Genomic DNA, 14,988 nt, shown 5'->3' with positions numbered 1-14,988 from the left:
TCTGTCTGTCTCCAGACCTCCAATACTGGGGGCTAGTTGTACTAGTTGTACAATTCTGTTGTACTAGCATGTATAACTTTCAAGTGGGTCTAGAAGTTCCAAACTCAGGCACTTTACACTTGTAGCTCAAGCACTTTATGACTTAAGATTTTTTCCTACCTCACTCAAATTTTATAAACTACGTTTTTTTAAACTCTGATCAGAAAGTTTAGCAAGTGCCACTTGTTTTTCTAGTGTTTTCATTTCTCAAAATCCTCCTTAAAACAATTCTTGGCAAAGCAACAGGTAACAAATTGGCATTTTCAAGGCTAAGACATATGAACATCTCCGCATGTCCTGTAAGCCCTGAAATCATTGGCCTTGCAATTGCTGTCGTGGGCAAATAAAGGTCATTGTTTTCTCATAACAGTAAAATTTGAAACGTAAACCTACAATTAAGATGTTTTTACTCAGAATTCATGATCATTTTTTTATGAAAACGTTAAAATGAAACATTTATCCCAGATGGTTTCTGGGGAAGTGCCAACCAACAAAAATGGGATGACAGATGGACAATTTTGGAAAGTGAGTTGACATTTCTGAGTAAGGACTATAAAATCTGGGATAATTCCAGTATAACTAACTCCACAGAAGAGATACCATGCTCCTGGGAACAAAATACACAGGCCTTGTACGAAAGACTGATGTGTCTGGCTCTCTCTGTCTGGGAGACACAGCTAATCAAAGAATAAACGGTTCGTAATGAACAATTAGAAAATCAGATGTGCACAGCCTCTCTGTCATCAACCTGCTTTAACCTTTTAAGACCAAACAGAAGTAGACCAGGAATCTATAGGCCACCAAGAGGAGACTGAAATAAAGGGCAGTTTCTGAGTCTAAAGCTTTGTTCATTGATGAAGGAATTAAGAAAGGAAGGTTCTCTAAAAATGTGCAGTCCATTTCCTTAAGTCTTGATAATTCCTAGTACATGATAAAAACAAACTCACCAAAGGTCCTGCTAAGGACTAATTCTAAATTTCCTAAGAAGAGGGCATCAAATCCCTATAAAAATTCTTGTGATGGGGCTGGAGAGATGACTCAGTGGTTAAGAGCACTGACTGCTCTTCCAGAGGTCCTGAGTTCAAATCCCAGCAACCACATGGTGGCTCACAACCATCTGCAATGGAATCTAACGCCCTCTTCTGGTGTGTCTGAAGACAGCTACAGTGTACTCATATACATAAAAAAATAAATATAGCTTTAAAAAAATTCTTGTGAGCCACCATGTGGTGGCTGGGAATTGAAATCAGGTCCTCTGGAAGAACAATCAGTGCTCTTAATCAATGAGCCCTCTCTTCAGCCCCCTAAATGAGTACCTTTTTAAGATTTTGCTTTGCAAATGATTAAGAATTCAGACTTTATATCTTATATCTACAAATAGCACCCTTCTGAGTCAGGAAGGGTTGGACTTACAGATAGGGGTGTTTGAGAGATATGTTCTACTCAGAATTAGAGTTAGGAAGGTAGAGAAAAGCCTAGTTGAAAACCCTTGAAGTCACTAAGGTCAGATTAACTGAATTTTCTTTTCTGGGCTAGCAATAGAGACAATGAGAAATAGAGTTTAGATACATTTTGGTTGGTAATCATTCAGGTATTATTGACTGGATGGGAGGGATAAAAATGAGCAGGTTAACTGTGGGATATAGTATTAAGTAACCTTAATATGAATAACAGACCTAACACATGTTCCAGCCAGTCCACTTCTGAGAATGTGCATAAATGTCTAAAGGAATACAACGAGTACTTCCCAGGATATTGGCATTCTTATGGCCACTTATTCATTATTCATAGTAGAATCGTGTTCATTGGTGGACCCATGGATTTTTAAAGTGATCAAAGATACATAGTGAAATGTTAGCTAAACAAATAAAAAGCAGAAAAATCCGACCATTTGTAACATAACCAAGAGAGCTAAAAGGCAATCTACTAAGTGTAGTGTTATTTATTTATAGTATCTAACAAGCAAAATTTAAGATGCAAAGAAATAAGAATAACAATCTCCAAGATTAGTCATTAGACAAGGGTAACATTTCATGGTAGAATAAATAAACATGGGAATCTGTAGCTCAACATGGCAATTGTAGTTAATAACAGTGTTTCTCAGCCTGAGGTGTGACCCCTTTTCAGTCACATACCAGATATCCTGTATATCAGATATTTACATTATGATTCATTACAGTAATAAAATTACAGTTATAAAGTAGCAACCAAATAATTTTCTAATTGAGAGTCACCACAACATGAAGAACTGTATTAAAGGATCACAGTGTGAGGAAGGTTGAAAACCACTTATATATCATATACTTGAAATATCGCTAATATGGTAGATCTAAAATGTTCTCAAAACAGAAACATCTAAGAATAAAAGTTGATAGGTGTGTAAATTAGCTTGATTAATCCATGACACATTCTAGATGCATATGTGTTTGAATAGTATCGATTGTCAATACATATAATTTTGACAGTTATACCTGAGAAACATATTGAACAGGTAGAAATGAATGATCTCAGGAATTGAAATAATTTCAAGTATTTGTTTAAGGCTGAAGAGAGTGAACAAAGAAGCTCGTTGGACTTCTGAGAAGATGCCCAGTTCAAGACCTGCTTTGATAGTATGCTCTTCTCCATTATTTACTTACACCAACTCCAGTCAACAGCCACATTTTAAGAACTCACTAGCAAGCTCTGTTTTGTCACTGTTTGAAACACGGAACTTATAGACAGACATGTGAGCACATTCAAGCCCCTTAACCTCATGAGAGCTCGTTGAGTGAAAACCTCCATGTTGAAAACAGAGATGTAGTCACGGTGAGTGTTAACACTTCAAAGGTGTCTGATCCTACATATTAGTATTTCCTTCTCAAGAAGAGGAGTGTATCTTATAAATATTTATTGAAAATGACTTGTGAAGGCTTTTCCTACTTTTTTCCTTTTTTAACTCTGAGAACATACTACAACCATAGCATTTCTCTTCCCACACTTTCCCACAGAGCTCTCTTCACTCTCCTTCAAACTTGTGAACTTGGCTTTCATTAATTATCATTGTATACATACTGAAATATTATTTGCATTGTTGCGGACATCATAAAAGGTAACAATCAACAATTATGTCATAAAATGTAATATCAATTTAGGGAGGGTAAGATTCTGTTAATCTGGTTCAGAAAAGTAACCCAAGAAAGGGAAGTATTACTAGAGTAGGAAAGAGGGTTGGTGCTTGTTTAATTAATTAATTAAAACATATCTACAGAAGCACACACAGAGAACTTTTAGTAGAATGTAAGTCTGATGATTAATTATAATCTTATAATAAAAAATTTGTATTTTATGATCCAAGGTATTAATCATATCTTATATGCTACATGACTGGACTTACAAAACCTGGAAAAAGACGTCTAGAAAGGGCAACTAGAATCAGATCACAAAAGACTTAGATATCCCTATGTCTGTGTCACCCTGTGAGGAGCCCTGGTCATATCCAGAAAGCAATGTCGTATCTCAGGCTAGTTTTAAACAGTAGATAAGTATGAAGCAGGTTTCTGTATTGGGAAACGCTCTATGGATGATGACATCAGACGAAGCAAGATCTGTCTTCATTCTTCTAGATGAATTCTGAGCAAGCTTTAAAATTGATACACAGCAGTAGATATTCATAGTATGACGTAGACAATGCAAGCCAGAGCATTTAGGACTCACAGAAGTCTGCAAATCATGGAGTGTTTATTATTTTGATAGAACTTCAGCTATTACAGAATACCAGATATAGTTTGAAGACACAAGGGGTAAATATTAAATGTATTCAAATTTAGAAATCTGAGAGAGGTCCTATTAAACAGGGGGCCTGAGATTGTAAAATGATCCTCCACAGACGGGGCCAATGTTGAGCTTAGACAGTGAGATTAATATGCTTAACTCATCTACTGAGGTTACCTAAACTTTAACTTTTCTTTTCATAAATTGTGTTTTCACCTCATATATCTTATTGAGAAAATCTATTGATTGTAGAATTTAATAAATTAACATCTGGATATCTTTAAATTATATTCATATTCACTTTATATATTCTCAACATATCTAAGTGTCATTCCTATTTTTGCCCATTTTAAGATATTGTATTAAAGTTGACTTTTGGTCCCTTTAAAAATAAAGACCATGTTTTCGTACTGTGAATAACCAAAGAAAAGAATCAAAGGCCACCATTATGACAAAAATCATAGCTTTGAAAATACTGAACCCCAAACTTAAAAGACCATAAGCAAAGAATTCAGTTCTTTGTAAACCCGATCATTTATACCCTCCAGTATTTCTGAAAACCTAGCTATTACCAGCAAACAAACTTTTAACTAAGAAATCATCTTTCCTCTGGCTCATTTAGTGGTTTGTTACTCATGTATTTTCTTATACTTAATAGAGCATTAGGGATACTCACAAACCTCAAGACCAGAGAACATTATAGTCTTCTCTGCTATAAAGACCTAATTTTCAAATGGACATCTTGAGAACAAAGAGGGAATTTTCTCATTTTTCTGCTTTCCATTATTTAAATGACCACAGTTAAGAGTTTAAGTAAATCCAACCTAAGGGCAGAAAGGTCTTTATGCATCAGAGATTTGCTCCATTCATGGGGAAATTTATTCCAAAAGAGATGAAATAAAAACCACTATTTGAGTCAGCTAAGACACGCTGTTACCATAATTTCATCTCTCTTTTGATCAATTTCCCTTGGTATCATCTTGAAATTTCAATCAAATTGAACTTGAAGGCATCTTCCTTGCTGGAACTCAAACTGGGTAGTTCCAAAAGAGCAAAGTTTCCTCAAAGTGACTAAACCTCCTAGTTCAGTGGCAATTTCTAATTTCAAAATTAAAAAGTGTAGTGTGTGTGAATATGCAAATTGTTTTTACCCTCATTTGTGTATGCTGTAAACACCAGGCTCCTTTCTGTCATGGATTTCCATGAAAAAAATATGATCTACCTTTTATGGTTTGAATCTTCACTAGCTTAACTGTGGGATCACAGTGAATCTCTGTCTTAAGACATAAGAATCACACAGAGATACTGTTTTAAGATGCTAAATCCTATGCTATGTACCTTGCTGAGTTTCTGTATCTGGGGCCAGCACAAAACTGGTAGACAATAGACATTTTTCAAAAACATTATCCTACCTGAGGCCATAAGAAAAAAACACGTGTCTGTGTCTGGCTTTTCATGCTGATGACCTACCTATAACTGGTCCATGATACAGAGAGGACTGTCGAGCTCTGCATAGAGAAGATTACATCCAGGCCATGATCTGTTAACTCTTTCTGATGCTTCTACAGGGAACTATTTTCTTGTACTTTAATTTTGCCTTTGTCAATTCAACCCAATTCCAAAGAGACTTGCTGATTGACATTATTCCCTTATATTTCACTCACAAATAATACCGTATTTTGGATAGAAGTTGATCTAAGACTTTTAAAGGTGTGTACAGACTTATAGCTGCAGTAGAAGCCCCAAAGTCTATAAAGTCAAAAGCTCATCTAAGGCCCCATATTAACAGAGAACTTATGAGACACTCTTCTCTACCTACCTAACATTCGGTTTCCAAGAGCTGGTAGTGAATTTTATGAAAAGAGCAAGAAATTTAAATTTTGGTTCTTCTAGAAAATAGATTTGTTAAAGAAACTGACATTTTAAGTTTGTACCAAGAAAGGAGTGGAATAATCACAATTTTAAAGGAACTTGACTCTGCAGAGAAACGATAGGAGACTAACAGGTACATAGTCAGCGGATGCAATATTCTTCCTACTTCAGTCTCAGTGGTCCAGATTCTTTAGAAAGATTGTGAGTTACAGGACACTAAAACATGAAGTAAGTTAATTACATTGGTTCCATGGAATCACCATCTTTAGAGACATACTTCCTTTTGTTTTGGGCTCATGCACAGTGGGTACTAGATGAGTATAGTTTCGATTACCTACACTAGCTAAGAAACAAGTTTTACACAGAGACGGCGAAGAAGATGCAAGCACTCATCCCTAACCAAGGAGCTATCTCCAATTGGTGATCATTCACAAAGGAAAAAAAATAGTTTTTTCCAAATGGAGTCTCACTGGGTCAACAAACCGCATGTAAGGCAGGCTCAATACCTAGAAGTAAATGACCACCACAAAACAAACTTAACAGTATTTTTGGAGGACTTTGTTGTTTTGTGTTGTTTTTGTTTGTTTTGTCTCAGAATGTTTTCTCTAGGCTGTTTTTTTTTTTTAACCTTACTGGTCTTTTGCTTACATTATTACTGTTTCTGATTTTGTGGTTTTATGGACTTCCTGTGTATCCATGTCTGCTTGTGTGTCTCCTGTGCGTTTACTTTCTTTTCATTTTACACACACACACACACACACACAAACACACACACACACACCTTGTGTTTTGTTCTACTTGTTATTACTTTTAAATTTACCTAGTTGTTTTCTAAAGACAAAAAGAAAGTAAACATGTATGGGTGAGGAATTAGGAAAACTCTGAGAGCATATTAGGAGAGGGGCATAATCAGAATATACTCTATGAAAAAGTCTATTTACAATTAAAAAATTCAAACCACTAATGATGTGATGTGAAGTGTGTGTGTGTGTGTGTGTGTGTGTATGTGTGTGTGTTTGTCATTCCTGGGTGGACATGGAGTTATGAGAGTGAATATGGTCAAGATACATTGTGCAGAATTCTCTAAGAATAAAAATACTTAAGTATAAAAATAAATTCTGGAAATCTACTAAATGTAAAGACAGAAAGCAACAGCAAAACCTTAATGTTCCCTGAATACAAGTGATTATTTTCCTTAGTGACATTTCTTACTATTTCCCGTTGTAAAAAAGGTGTGGAGCAATGAAATTATTAATGTTATTACTAAAACATAAAACCAATACCTGTAATTCAAACACATTGAATTAAGAACACAATGACTTCTATTTTAAAATATTTTTCATAATATTTTATGATCATCTGTGTCTTAGAATACCTCATCATTTTCATTTAAGAATTCAGCAGAGGTAGCTGAGATTTTCCAGAGTTCTTTCTGGAATGGGGGTCCCACTATACAGAATTGAGTAAAACAACCAGGAATGGTATACCAATAATATCTGTGGAGGTGTGAGATCTGACTGCACTCATGAAACAGGTTTAGTAATCCAGAGAAGGTGGATGCTAGAACCAGACAAACTGTAGGAAGGTCTATGATTATACAAGTAGGATACAACAAGCTGGGGCCATCTTGAAATGTGCTTGTTCTCTTTTATGTGTTTTATAAGAGACAAGATTTTCACAAAATTAACCGCCATGATGCCATTTGCATTGTTTATTTTGCTATCAGCTTGTTAATCGTAACATGCAAACAATCAAAAAAGAACATACACATGACAGAGGAAAATGACTCAAGAAAAGTTTCGTTAAGTAACCGTGCAAATGTTTACTGCGACCTAACTTTCTTTAAGTAGATGTGGCTTCATTAATTCTCTTTGGTGTGCTGCAAATTTCTGGTTTCAAAATACAGAATCTAAATTTCTGCAAAACAAACTTGACATGTCAAGATAATTTGGAATAGGATGACAAACATCCATGCATATGTGTTTCATGTTTTTGAAGTCATTAATGTAAAATGTGGGGACCATAAAAACTTGACTGATTGTTGTGCAATCAGTAAAAAGGCTTCATATCATCTGAACATTGAGCTGTAGAAAACATTAAATTTACAAATAAAGACTTAAGTTTAACGGTTTTTGTGTATCTGTTCTCACGATGAAATAGGCCTGCTTTTCATCTTTCATTTAAAAAGTGGTAAATGTTCACAAAACATTTCCTTCATTAATTAAAATCCATGAAGTAATACCAACAACAACAAAAAGGATATTGTGAAAACTTTAACACATCCCCCAAATACCCAACCATGAAGTACTGCTCCAGAACATACTTCAGTGTATCGGAATGAGAGGATGTTAATTAACAGTGATTTCATTTGCTACACGTAGACACTCGTACATGTCAGGGGGCAGACTGCTTTGAGTGAGGTGGTTGCCATCCAAGCGCAAATGCTTGATCTTGGAGTAAGATAGTGGTCCCAGGATCTTACAGAAGCTCTTGACATCAAACTCTGCAAATAGAAGAGTAGAAAAGCCCAATCATTGTACTATCTTGAAATTACCATTTTGAAAAATACCCCAGGAATGATTTGTTAGCAGATAGTCTATCACATGTAGAAAGTCATTTTTACCATGTATTTTTTTTAAAATAAAAACCACTGCACTTATATTTCAGTCTACTAAATTGGCACCACAGTATTTAGTAAACGGTAACTAGGATGAATCAAATAAAATTTTTCAGAAACAAAAAAGAATTTATTTAATTTTGATAATAAGGATTAGAACAGCACTCGACTAACATGAAATGTTTAGTCTGGCCTGAAAAAATATGAATTGTTTGAATGACCTCACGGATGAAAAACTCATCCTTGCTTTTTCCAGCTGAAAATGATAGACTTGGTTAAATGATCACTAAAAAATTTTCCATCAACCACACTCTGTGGCAGAGAATCAAAACTCTAAGGCATAAAGTAAATCATTCAATGTGTATCCAGTGCTACTTGGTGATTGAGAAGCTGTGACAAGCAAGAACTTATCTAGTATTTAAATAGAAACCAAGATTATTACCAGAACTATCTATGTTGACACAGCTCAATTCGGACTTGTCTAGTTCTTGGATTGCTATTTTCTTTCATTCCCAAACTCTAGCAAGTGATAACAAATAAAACTCAAGGACATTGTTCTCTAGTCTCTTATGATGCTTATTATACTCATCTTTGAAAAGGTATGATGTAAAGGAAGAAGAGGGCTTTAGGTCTTCCTATGCAGGCTATCTCTACTTAGCTTGGGAAGTTTGAACTCTCAGCTGCCCCCTCTGTCTGATATAATGTATTGCTTTCAGCGAGTTGCAATAAAATTATTCAAAGCACATTACAGTATATCAACATACAAAATGCCTTCCATAATTGCTGATATATTTTTTAACCTTTTTCCCATTCTTAATACACTTCATCTGGAGAAGATAAAAATTGACTTAGGTTAATTCTTAGTCTTGGGACTGGAATAGGGATTACTGTTTGGAGTTGTATATTGAAGCCCTATAGTTTTCAGGGGCTGGGGATGTGTTCTTCATTTTCAGATGTAATGACCCATAGGTCAAAAATAGTATTAAAATTTGCATATAAAAGTACTGTGAACATTTTTATTGCTTTTTTTCTTTGAACATTATAGCACATGACTTGTTGATAGTATCTCAATATTATTGAACATTATAATTTGTCTATAGAAGATTTCATGTACAGGAGATGACATACATAATGTTACATGAAACTATTATAGCATTGATATAAGGGTCTTGAGCATCTGTAGAGTTTGGAATCCAAAAGAGTTTGAGAACCAATTTTCCATAGGTACCAAAGGTTGTGCCTTTATATGTCCTTAAAGTTATTAAATGTAATGTTCATTGTTAAGAAACTGATTTAGACTGAGATAATTGCAAATAATAAATGCAATCATTACTTAGAAAAATTGTAGAGCATGAGTAGTCACATATCAATCTTTAAACGATAAACAATTGAGCCAGTAGAATCATGACAGCCCGAACTATTTATCTTCTTCTAACAGTCAAACGGTTCCAAACCTTGCTTTGATGGATTTAAAAATACATTTCAAAATCAAATAGATAGAGTAGTGTTTATGTCAGCAACCACAGTCTCCTTATTAAAAATGTATAACTCAGGAGCTACGTGAAATTAAAGAAGCACTGCAATGTAATCACAATGTCCCATTTACTTTTTTCTCATAGCAACATTTTCATCTTAGCAAGGGACGTGAACTTTTCATTAGATAAACAAGTTCAATTTGAGTAAACAATGAATGCTTTATATGTAAAATGGTGTTTTCCACCTGAATTTTTTCACATTTTGGTGAACTGACACATTTCTGTCCCAAATTCTATTAAATGGTAAGGTTGGCATTGAATAGTTTAATTTCCTGCCTGATTTCATATCTTCTGAACTGAAGTAAACCGAGGAGGATGGAAGCCCTCAAAGAGCAGATCAAGTCCAGCTCCATCATGGAGATAAATAAAAAATAAATAAAATACAGCAGTACCTGAAGAGATTTGTGTTTTACTGAGGCAGAAATGAAGGGCTCTATAAGGATATCTTTTAAAATAAATAGATATTTGAAACTGTTGTCAACATCCTTCCTCCTTTCATCTTCCTTATGATGCTCATGGAAATGTTTTGAGGCTCACATACACCATGTCAAAAAAGAGTGGTGGTGCTGGCCATGTTAATAGGATAACACACTGAAGCTCAAAATGTTAGGGAAGATGGGACCATATACGTTTGCTCTGAGTCAGGCAAGTGGGAGGATACTTGAGGGTCTGTGCTTACTGCATTTCTTCTGAAGGTTTTCTTCCTTTCTTCTACTGGATGATGCCACTTTAATAAAGGCAGCAGGCAATTCTACACAAGGAATAATCTAAGCAATAATCAACAAATATTAAGAGATACAACATCATTGTCAATTGGTTTCAAATAATATTGATAGATTTAATGAAAAATTCTATGGCTTTAATGGCTCTTGGTCTTGACACTCTGATGATAGTCTAGAAACGATTCAATGTATGACTGAGCTAGAGGTCCATGTTTGGATTTTGTTGTTCTTTTAATTCGTTCTTTTTACACTATGAAGCCTAAGTATTTTTTCACTCAGAGTGTTTGATACAAACTTTAAGTATATAAGCAAACACTGATATATACTTTAAGTATATCAAACACAGGGGCAGCTTTATACTTACTTTCAAGTTCATTGACCTCCAGGTAATAGTTTTCCAGGTTTTCATTAACTGTTGGTATACTCTTCAGCTTATTATAGGAGAGATCCAGCTCGAGCAGGGATGATATATTAAATGAGTTCCCAGGTACTCCACTGTCAGCCAGTTCATTGTGAGATAAACGCAAGTATTGCAGCCCAGTGAAGCGCTTGAAATACTCATCAGGAATGTTGCTAATCTTGTTATTGTCTAGGTAGAGAGTTAGAAGAGATGCTGGAAGATCACCAGGCAGCTTGCTCATCTGATTGAAGCTCAAGTCAAGGTACTCTAGTGACTTAAGACCTTTCAGAGAAGCCGAGACAGCATCCTCTTTGAGCTGGTTGTGTTGAAGGTAGATGAAGGTCAAGTTGACCAGCCCGTCGAAGGAGCTGAGCTTGCTGATTTTATTATTGGCCAGCTGCAGGTCTTGCAGGGACTTTGGAAGTGGACCGACAGACTCCGTCAGGTTGTTGTGGTTTATATGCAGTTTCTTCAGTTGTTTCAGCTTCGAGAAAACCTTTCCTTTTATCTTGGAGTTTTCTAGAAGGTTGTGGTCAAGAATGAGCCACTGCAGATCGGTTACATTCTCGAAAGCCTTTTCATCAATATGGTCGATCTGGTTATTCCTCAGGTAAAGGTACTTGATGCCAGGAGGTACCATTGGCACGCTTTTCAATTTGAGATTATCACAGTACATTGCACTTGGGTAGCTGTGGGGACAGTTACATTCTGGTGCACAATTGGGTGATAGTTGCCCATACATGAAGAGAGGGGCATCATAATCATAGTATTGGCCACTGACACTACCGACTAATGCCAAGACAAGAGAGAATGCCCATACATTCATTTTCAGCAAGTCCTCTGTGACCTAAATAAAGTGGAAACGAATCATTACAAAATAATATAATTTCAAGGAAAAAAAGTTCAATTTTCATTAAACTCATTAGCAAAGTGCATTTGATCATTACATTTTCAGTGCCTCCAAAACAGTGTCTTCACTGCCATTTAAAACTTTCTATTTAAGCATAATGAGAAGGCAGAGGGAAGTGTGTGTTGGGGCAGGAGGTGTTCACACCTTTGGGTGGAAACAGGTTCCAGGTGTGCACGCGCCCCCTTGTGGGTATGGCTGCCAAATGTGTTAGTCCCTGTCTTCTGATATTTCCTTAATTGAAATATCAGTCAAGATATTTCCTGGTGGCACTGCCTCACACAATGTTAGAAACCCTATTTAAGAACATTCCCTAAGCCAGAAGAGAATTGAAACTAAGAAGGCAACTGGAAATTCCTTGGTACACTCTGCCATCAGCATCATTAAAATATCTCCTTAGAAAGATCCTAACTGGGAGCAGGGGCAATCTGTGGTTTTCCCTGAGGCAAACAGCTCTTGCTGCGGGTGAGGGAGAAGAGAGAATAAGCACATTCCTTTCAAGGGGCCTTGTTATTGTTATGGATTCTGAGGAAAGGGTATTGGATATTTACATTAATTTGCAGCCTAACATTCCATACTTTAAAACCCACTGAAAGCTGTATCTGAAGCTAATATTTAGTAAATTAATTTTAGAAGAACAAATGTTTACTCAGAAGGGAAATGTCAGACAGTGTTGGCTTTTAAATCCAAACCGAAAAGAATACCAATTACATGAAAATAACCTTCTGTCCAACTTTGAAAATTAAGTCCTTTTTCCTTTTAAATAATAAGTTCATCTTCTTTGTGCCCACTGTAAGGTGACATGATTTGCTATTGCAGATTTCAATGTCCTCACAAAGTGGAAGCAAGAGAAGGCAGAGAATGAAAGAGACAAAACAAGAATAAAATAATAGTGACATTGGTATCATGCACTGTGTGTAAGGTATTAAACTGAGAATGTAAATTCAACATATTCCCTGGTAGTTATTTTCACATAGCATGTTTCTAAGATGAGGATCAATAATGATTCAATTTCAGAGACAAGCCAACTATTTGCAGAAAATAAAGCTAGAACATCAGAGTTGGGAATCTGCATTGTAGAAAAGAATGCATTGTAGGAAAGTCTGTGTTCCTGTGAGAGAAATAACATGAGGAGAATTCACATTCAGATAACAGCCTGCATTGCGTGATATTTTATGTAAATAATGTGAGACAAGCTTGGAGCCAGGAGAAGCTGGGAGACCATGCATTTTAAATATGCATGCTTTGCTGTAGCTTACAATCATAACAGACGCCAGGAAAAGAAAAATTGAAAAAGATTTTTATGAAAGATTTACTTAAAATGCTAACATCAGATACAGTCACAATGCTAATAAATTACCCCTCCCATGATTCTGATGGAAGTTTTTAATTTAGTAGACAGGATTTGCCCACAGCCTAACACTAGGAACAGAAGAACAGTAATAGAATTCCTCATAGATTTCTGCATGTTAATGATACATAATCGCATAAGTGAATATATTGTTTCATTTATGCTTTGACATTTTTAATGGAACATGCATAGTAACTAAACTTCCTTCCACATTTCTGGCAAAGTAAAACATAACAGTGTGAATTCAAAGAGACCTTGTGAACATACAATGTCTCCTCTGTGAGGATAAGTCATACATTTGGCCCCTACTTTTCAAATACCTCTGGTCATGAAAGAAATGCTTTTCTGCAAAAAGAAATAAATTGTTTCCCAGACACTTTTAAAAACATCTTCCTTAAGGTGTATATCCCAAACCACAAATCTTTAAAATGAGCAAAACAAGAAGAAGCCATCCATACAAGTATCTAACTCCTTCTGCTAACGTTTTATAACTCAGAATGTTTATTGCGACCTGTAACAACATATTTTATTGCAAAACCTCTTGACTGCTAGTGCTTTTTCTGCCCCAATACTAGCTTTCAGCAGTGTAAGAATATGCAGCTAATTAGCATAGATGGTCAGCTTTTTAATTTCTATACTTCTATACTGAAAGAGTGTCTAGTTTAACTTTTTTTTCCATTGTAACCTTGGAACGTTTTAAATTCCCCTTGCTAGTCAATCTGGCACACGGAGTGAAATTAATCCATAAATGATGGAAAGCATATTAGGTGAAATGTGAAAATAAATGTTCAAAACTGTCATTGAATAGCAAATTGGCAAAATTCCTCTAGATCTTTTTTTGTCTTGTTTTGTTTTGTTTTCCTGTTCCTGTTAAAATTAAACACTGTCCCTAAGAACAGCATCCCCTGGGCTATAGTATAAGAGCACTTACCTTACTCTCTTGACACTGTTTCCGTTAATTCCTTAAACAGACGCACTGTGAACAAGGATCCACTAATATATGCTGTGAACTCTGTCAGGGTGGAACTGGCTGCCAGAGTCTCAGTGATACAAGAGCTGAGGGGGGTGGGGGGACCAGCCCAATCACGCCAGCCTCTGGATGAAGTTAAGTCACTGTGGGCTCTTGTGGTGTTGCCTCTGAGCACGCTTCTCTCTAACGAAGTGCAGGTGGACAGAACAGACCCTTTCCCTATGGAATCGGGGAGAGACAGAGATGTACTTTCCTGGATCAACCCCCCCTAAGAATGGAGCCTGATGCAAATGAGGCAGCTTGGCGTGAGAGTGTTTCTGCTACAAACTTCTGTACTTCTGCGTGTGTGGTGGCTCAGCCAACTATTGTGCTCCTGTACAGATCTCATAAATCAGGAACAGAGCAAAGGATCTCAGGAAAATGCAAATGAGCACACTCAAAAGCCCCTCTCCTTTTTGGCCATCTCTCTTGGATTACTCTCTTGATTTCACTTGGACCAGCTTGCTTATTGTCCTAAGGATGCAATCATTTCTGTACTATGAACAGTGTTTCATATGCACATTGAGACAGCTGAGAGTATGAACATCTTATTTCACTTGTGATGATGACGAAACTCTCTTTATGTTCCTCAGATCTGGAACCACTCAGCAATGTCCGACCTGTTTTTCATTTGTGGATTTCCTCAGGAACTTGCTCAAAACCCTACTCGAAGATAATATTCTATAGTTTAAAGCCAAAAAAACAGAACAAGGAAAACATAAGTATATCCTAAAAATATCACAAGTCACTCATCTTTTTCATTCTGTTACCGCGTTAACCTGA

General features: G+C 36.1%; 1 protein-coding gene across 1 annotated transcript; it reads right to left on the bottom strand.

The window, feature by feature from the left end:
* Nucleotides 1-7,360: 7,360 nt before the first annotated feature.
* Nucleotides 7,361-14,484, bottom strand: Lum (lumican). Its single transcript, XM_028783103.1, has 3 exons — nucleotides 14,128-14,484; nucleotides 10,903-11,785; nucleotides 7,361-8,167 (listed from the first exon to the last, which is right to left on the bottom strand). Exons 2-3 carry the CDS (start codon nucleotides 11,762-11,764, stop codon nucleotides 8,013-8,015), a joined length of 1,017 nt encoding a protein of 338 aa, XP_028638936.1. The 5' UTR covers nucleotides 11,765-11,785; nucleotides 14,128-14,484; the 3' UTR covers nucleotides 7,361-8,012.
* Nucleotides 14,485-14,988: the final 504 nt, after the last annotated feature.

This window comes from Grammomys surdaster, unplaced genomic scaffold, assembly GCF_004785775.1.
Source record: "Grammomys surdaster isolate TR1022 unplaced genomic scaffold, NIH_TR_1.0 958, whole genome shotgun sequence".
Lineage (NCBI taxonomy): Eukaryota > Metazoa > Chordata > Mammalia > Rodentia > Muridae > Grammomys > Grammomys surdaster.
The sequence above is the reverse complement of the archived record's forward strand: the minus strand, read 5'-3'. Positions and strand labels throughout refer to the sequence as shown.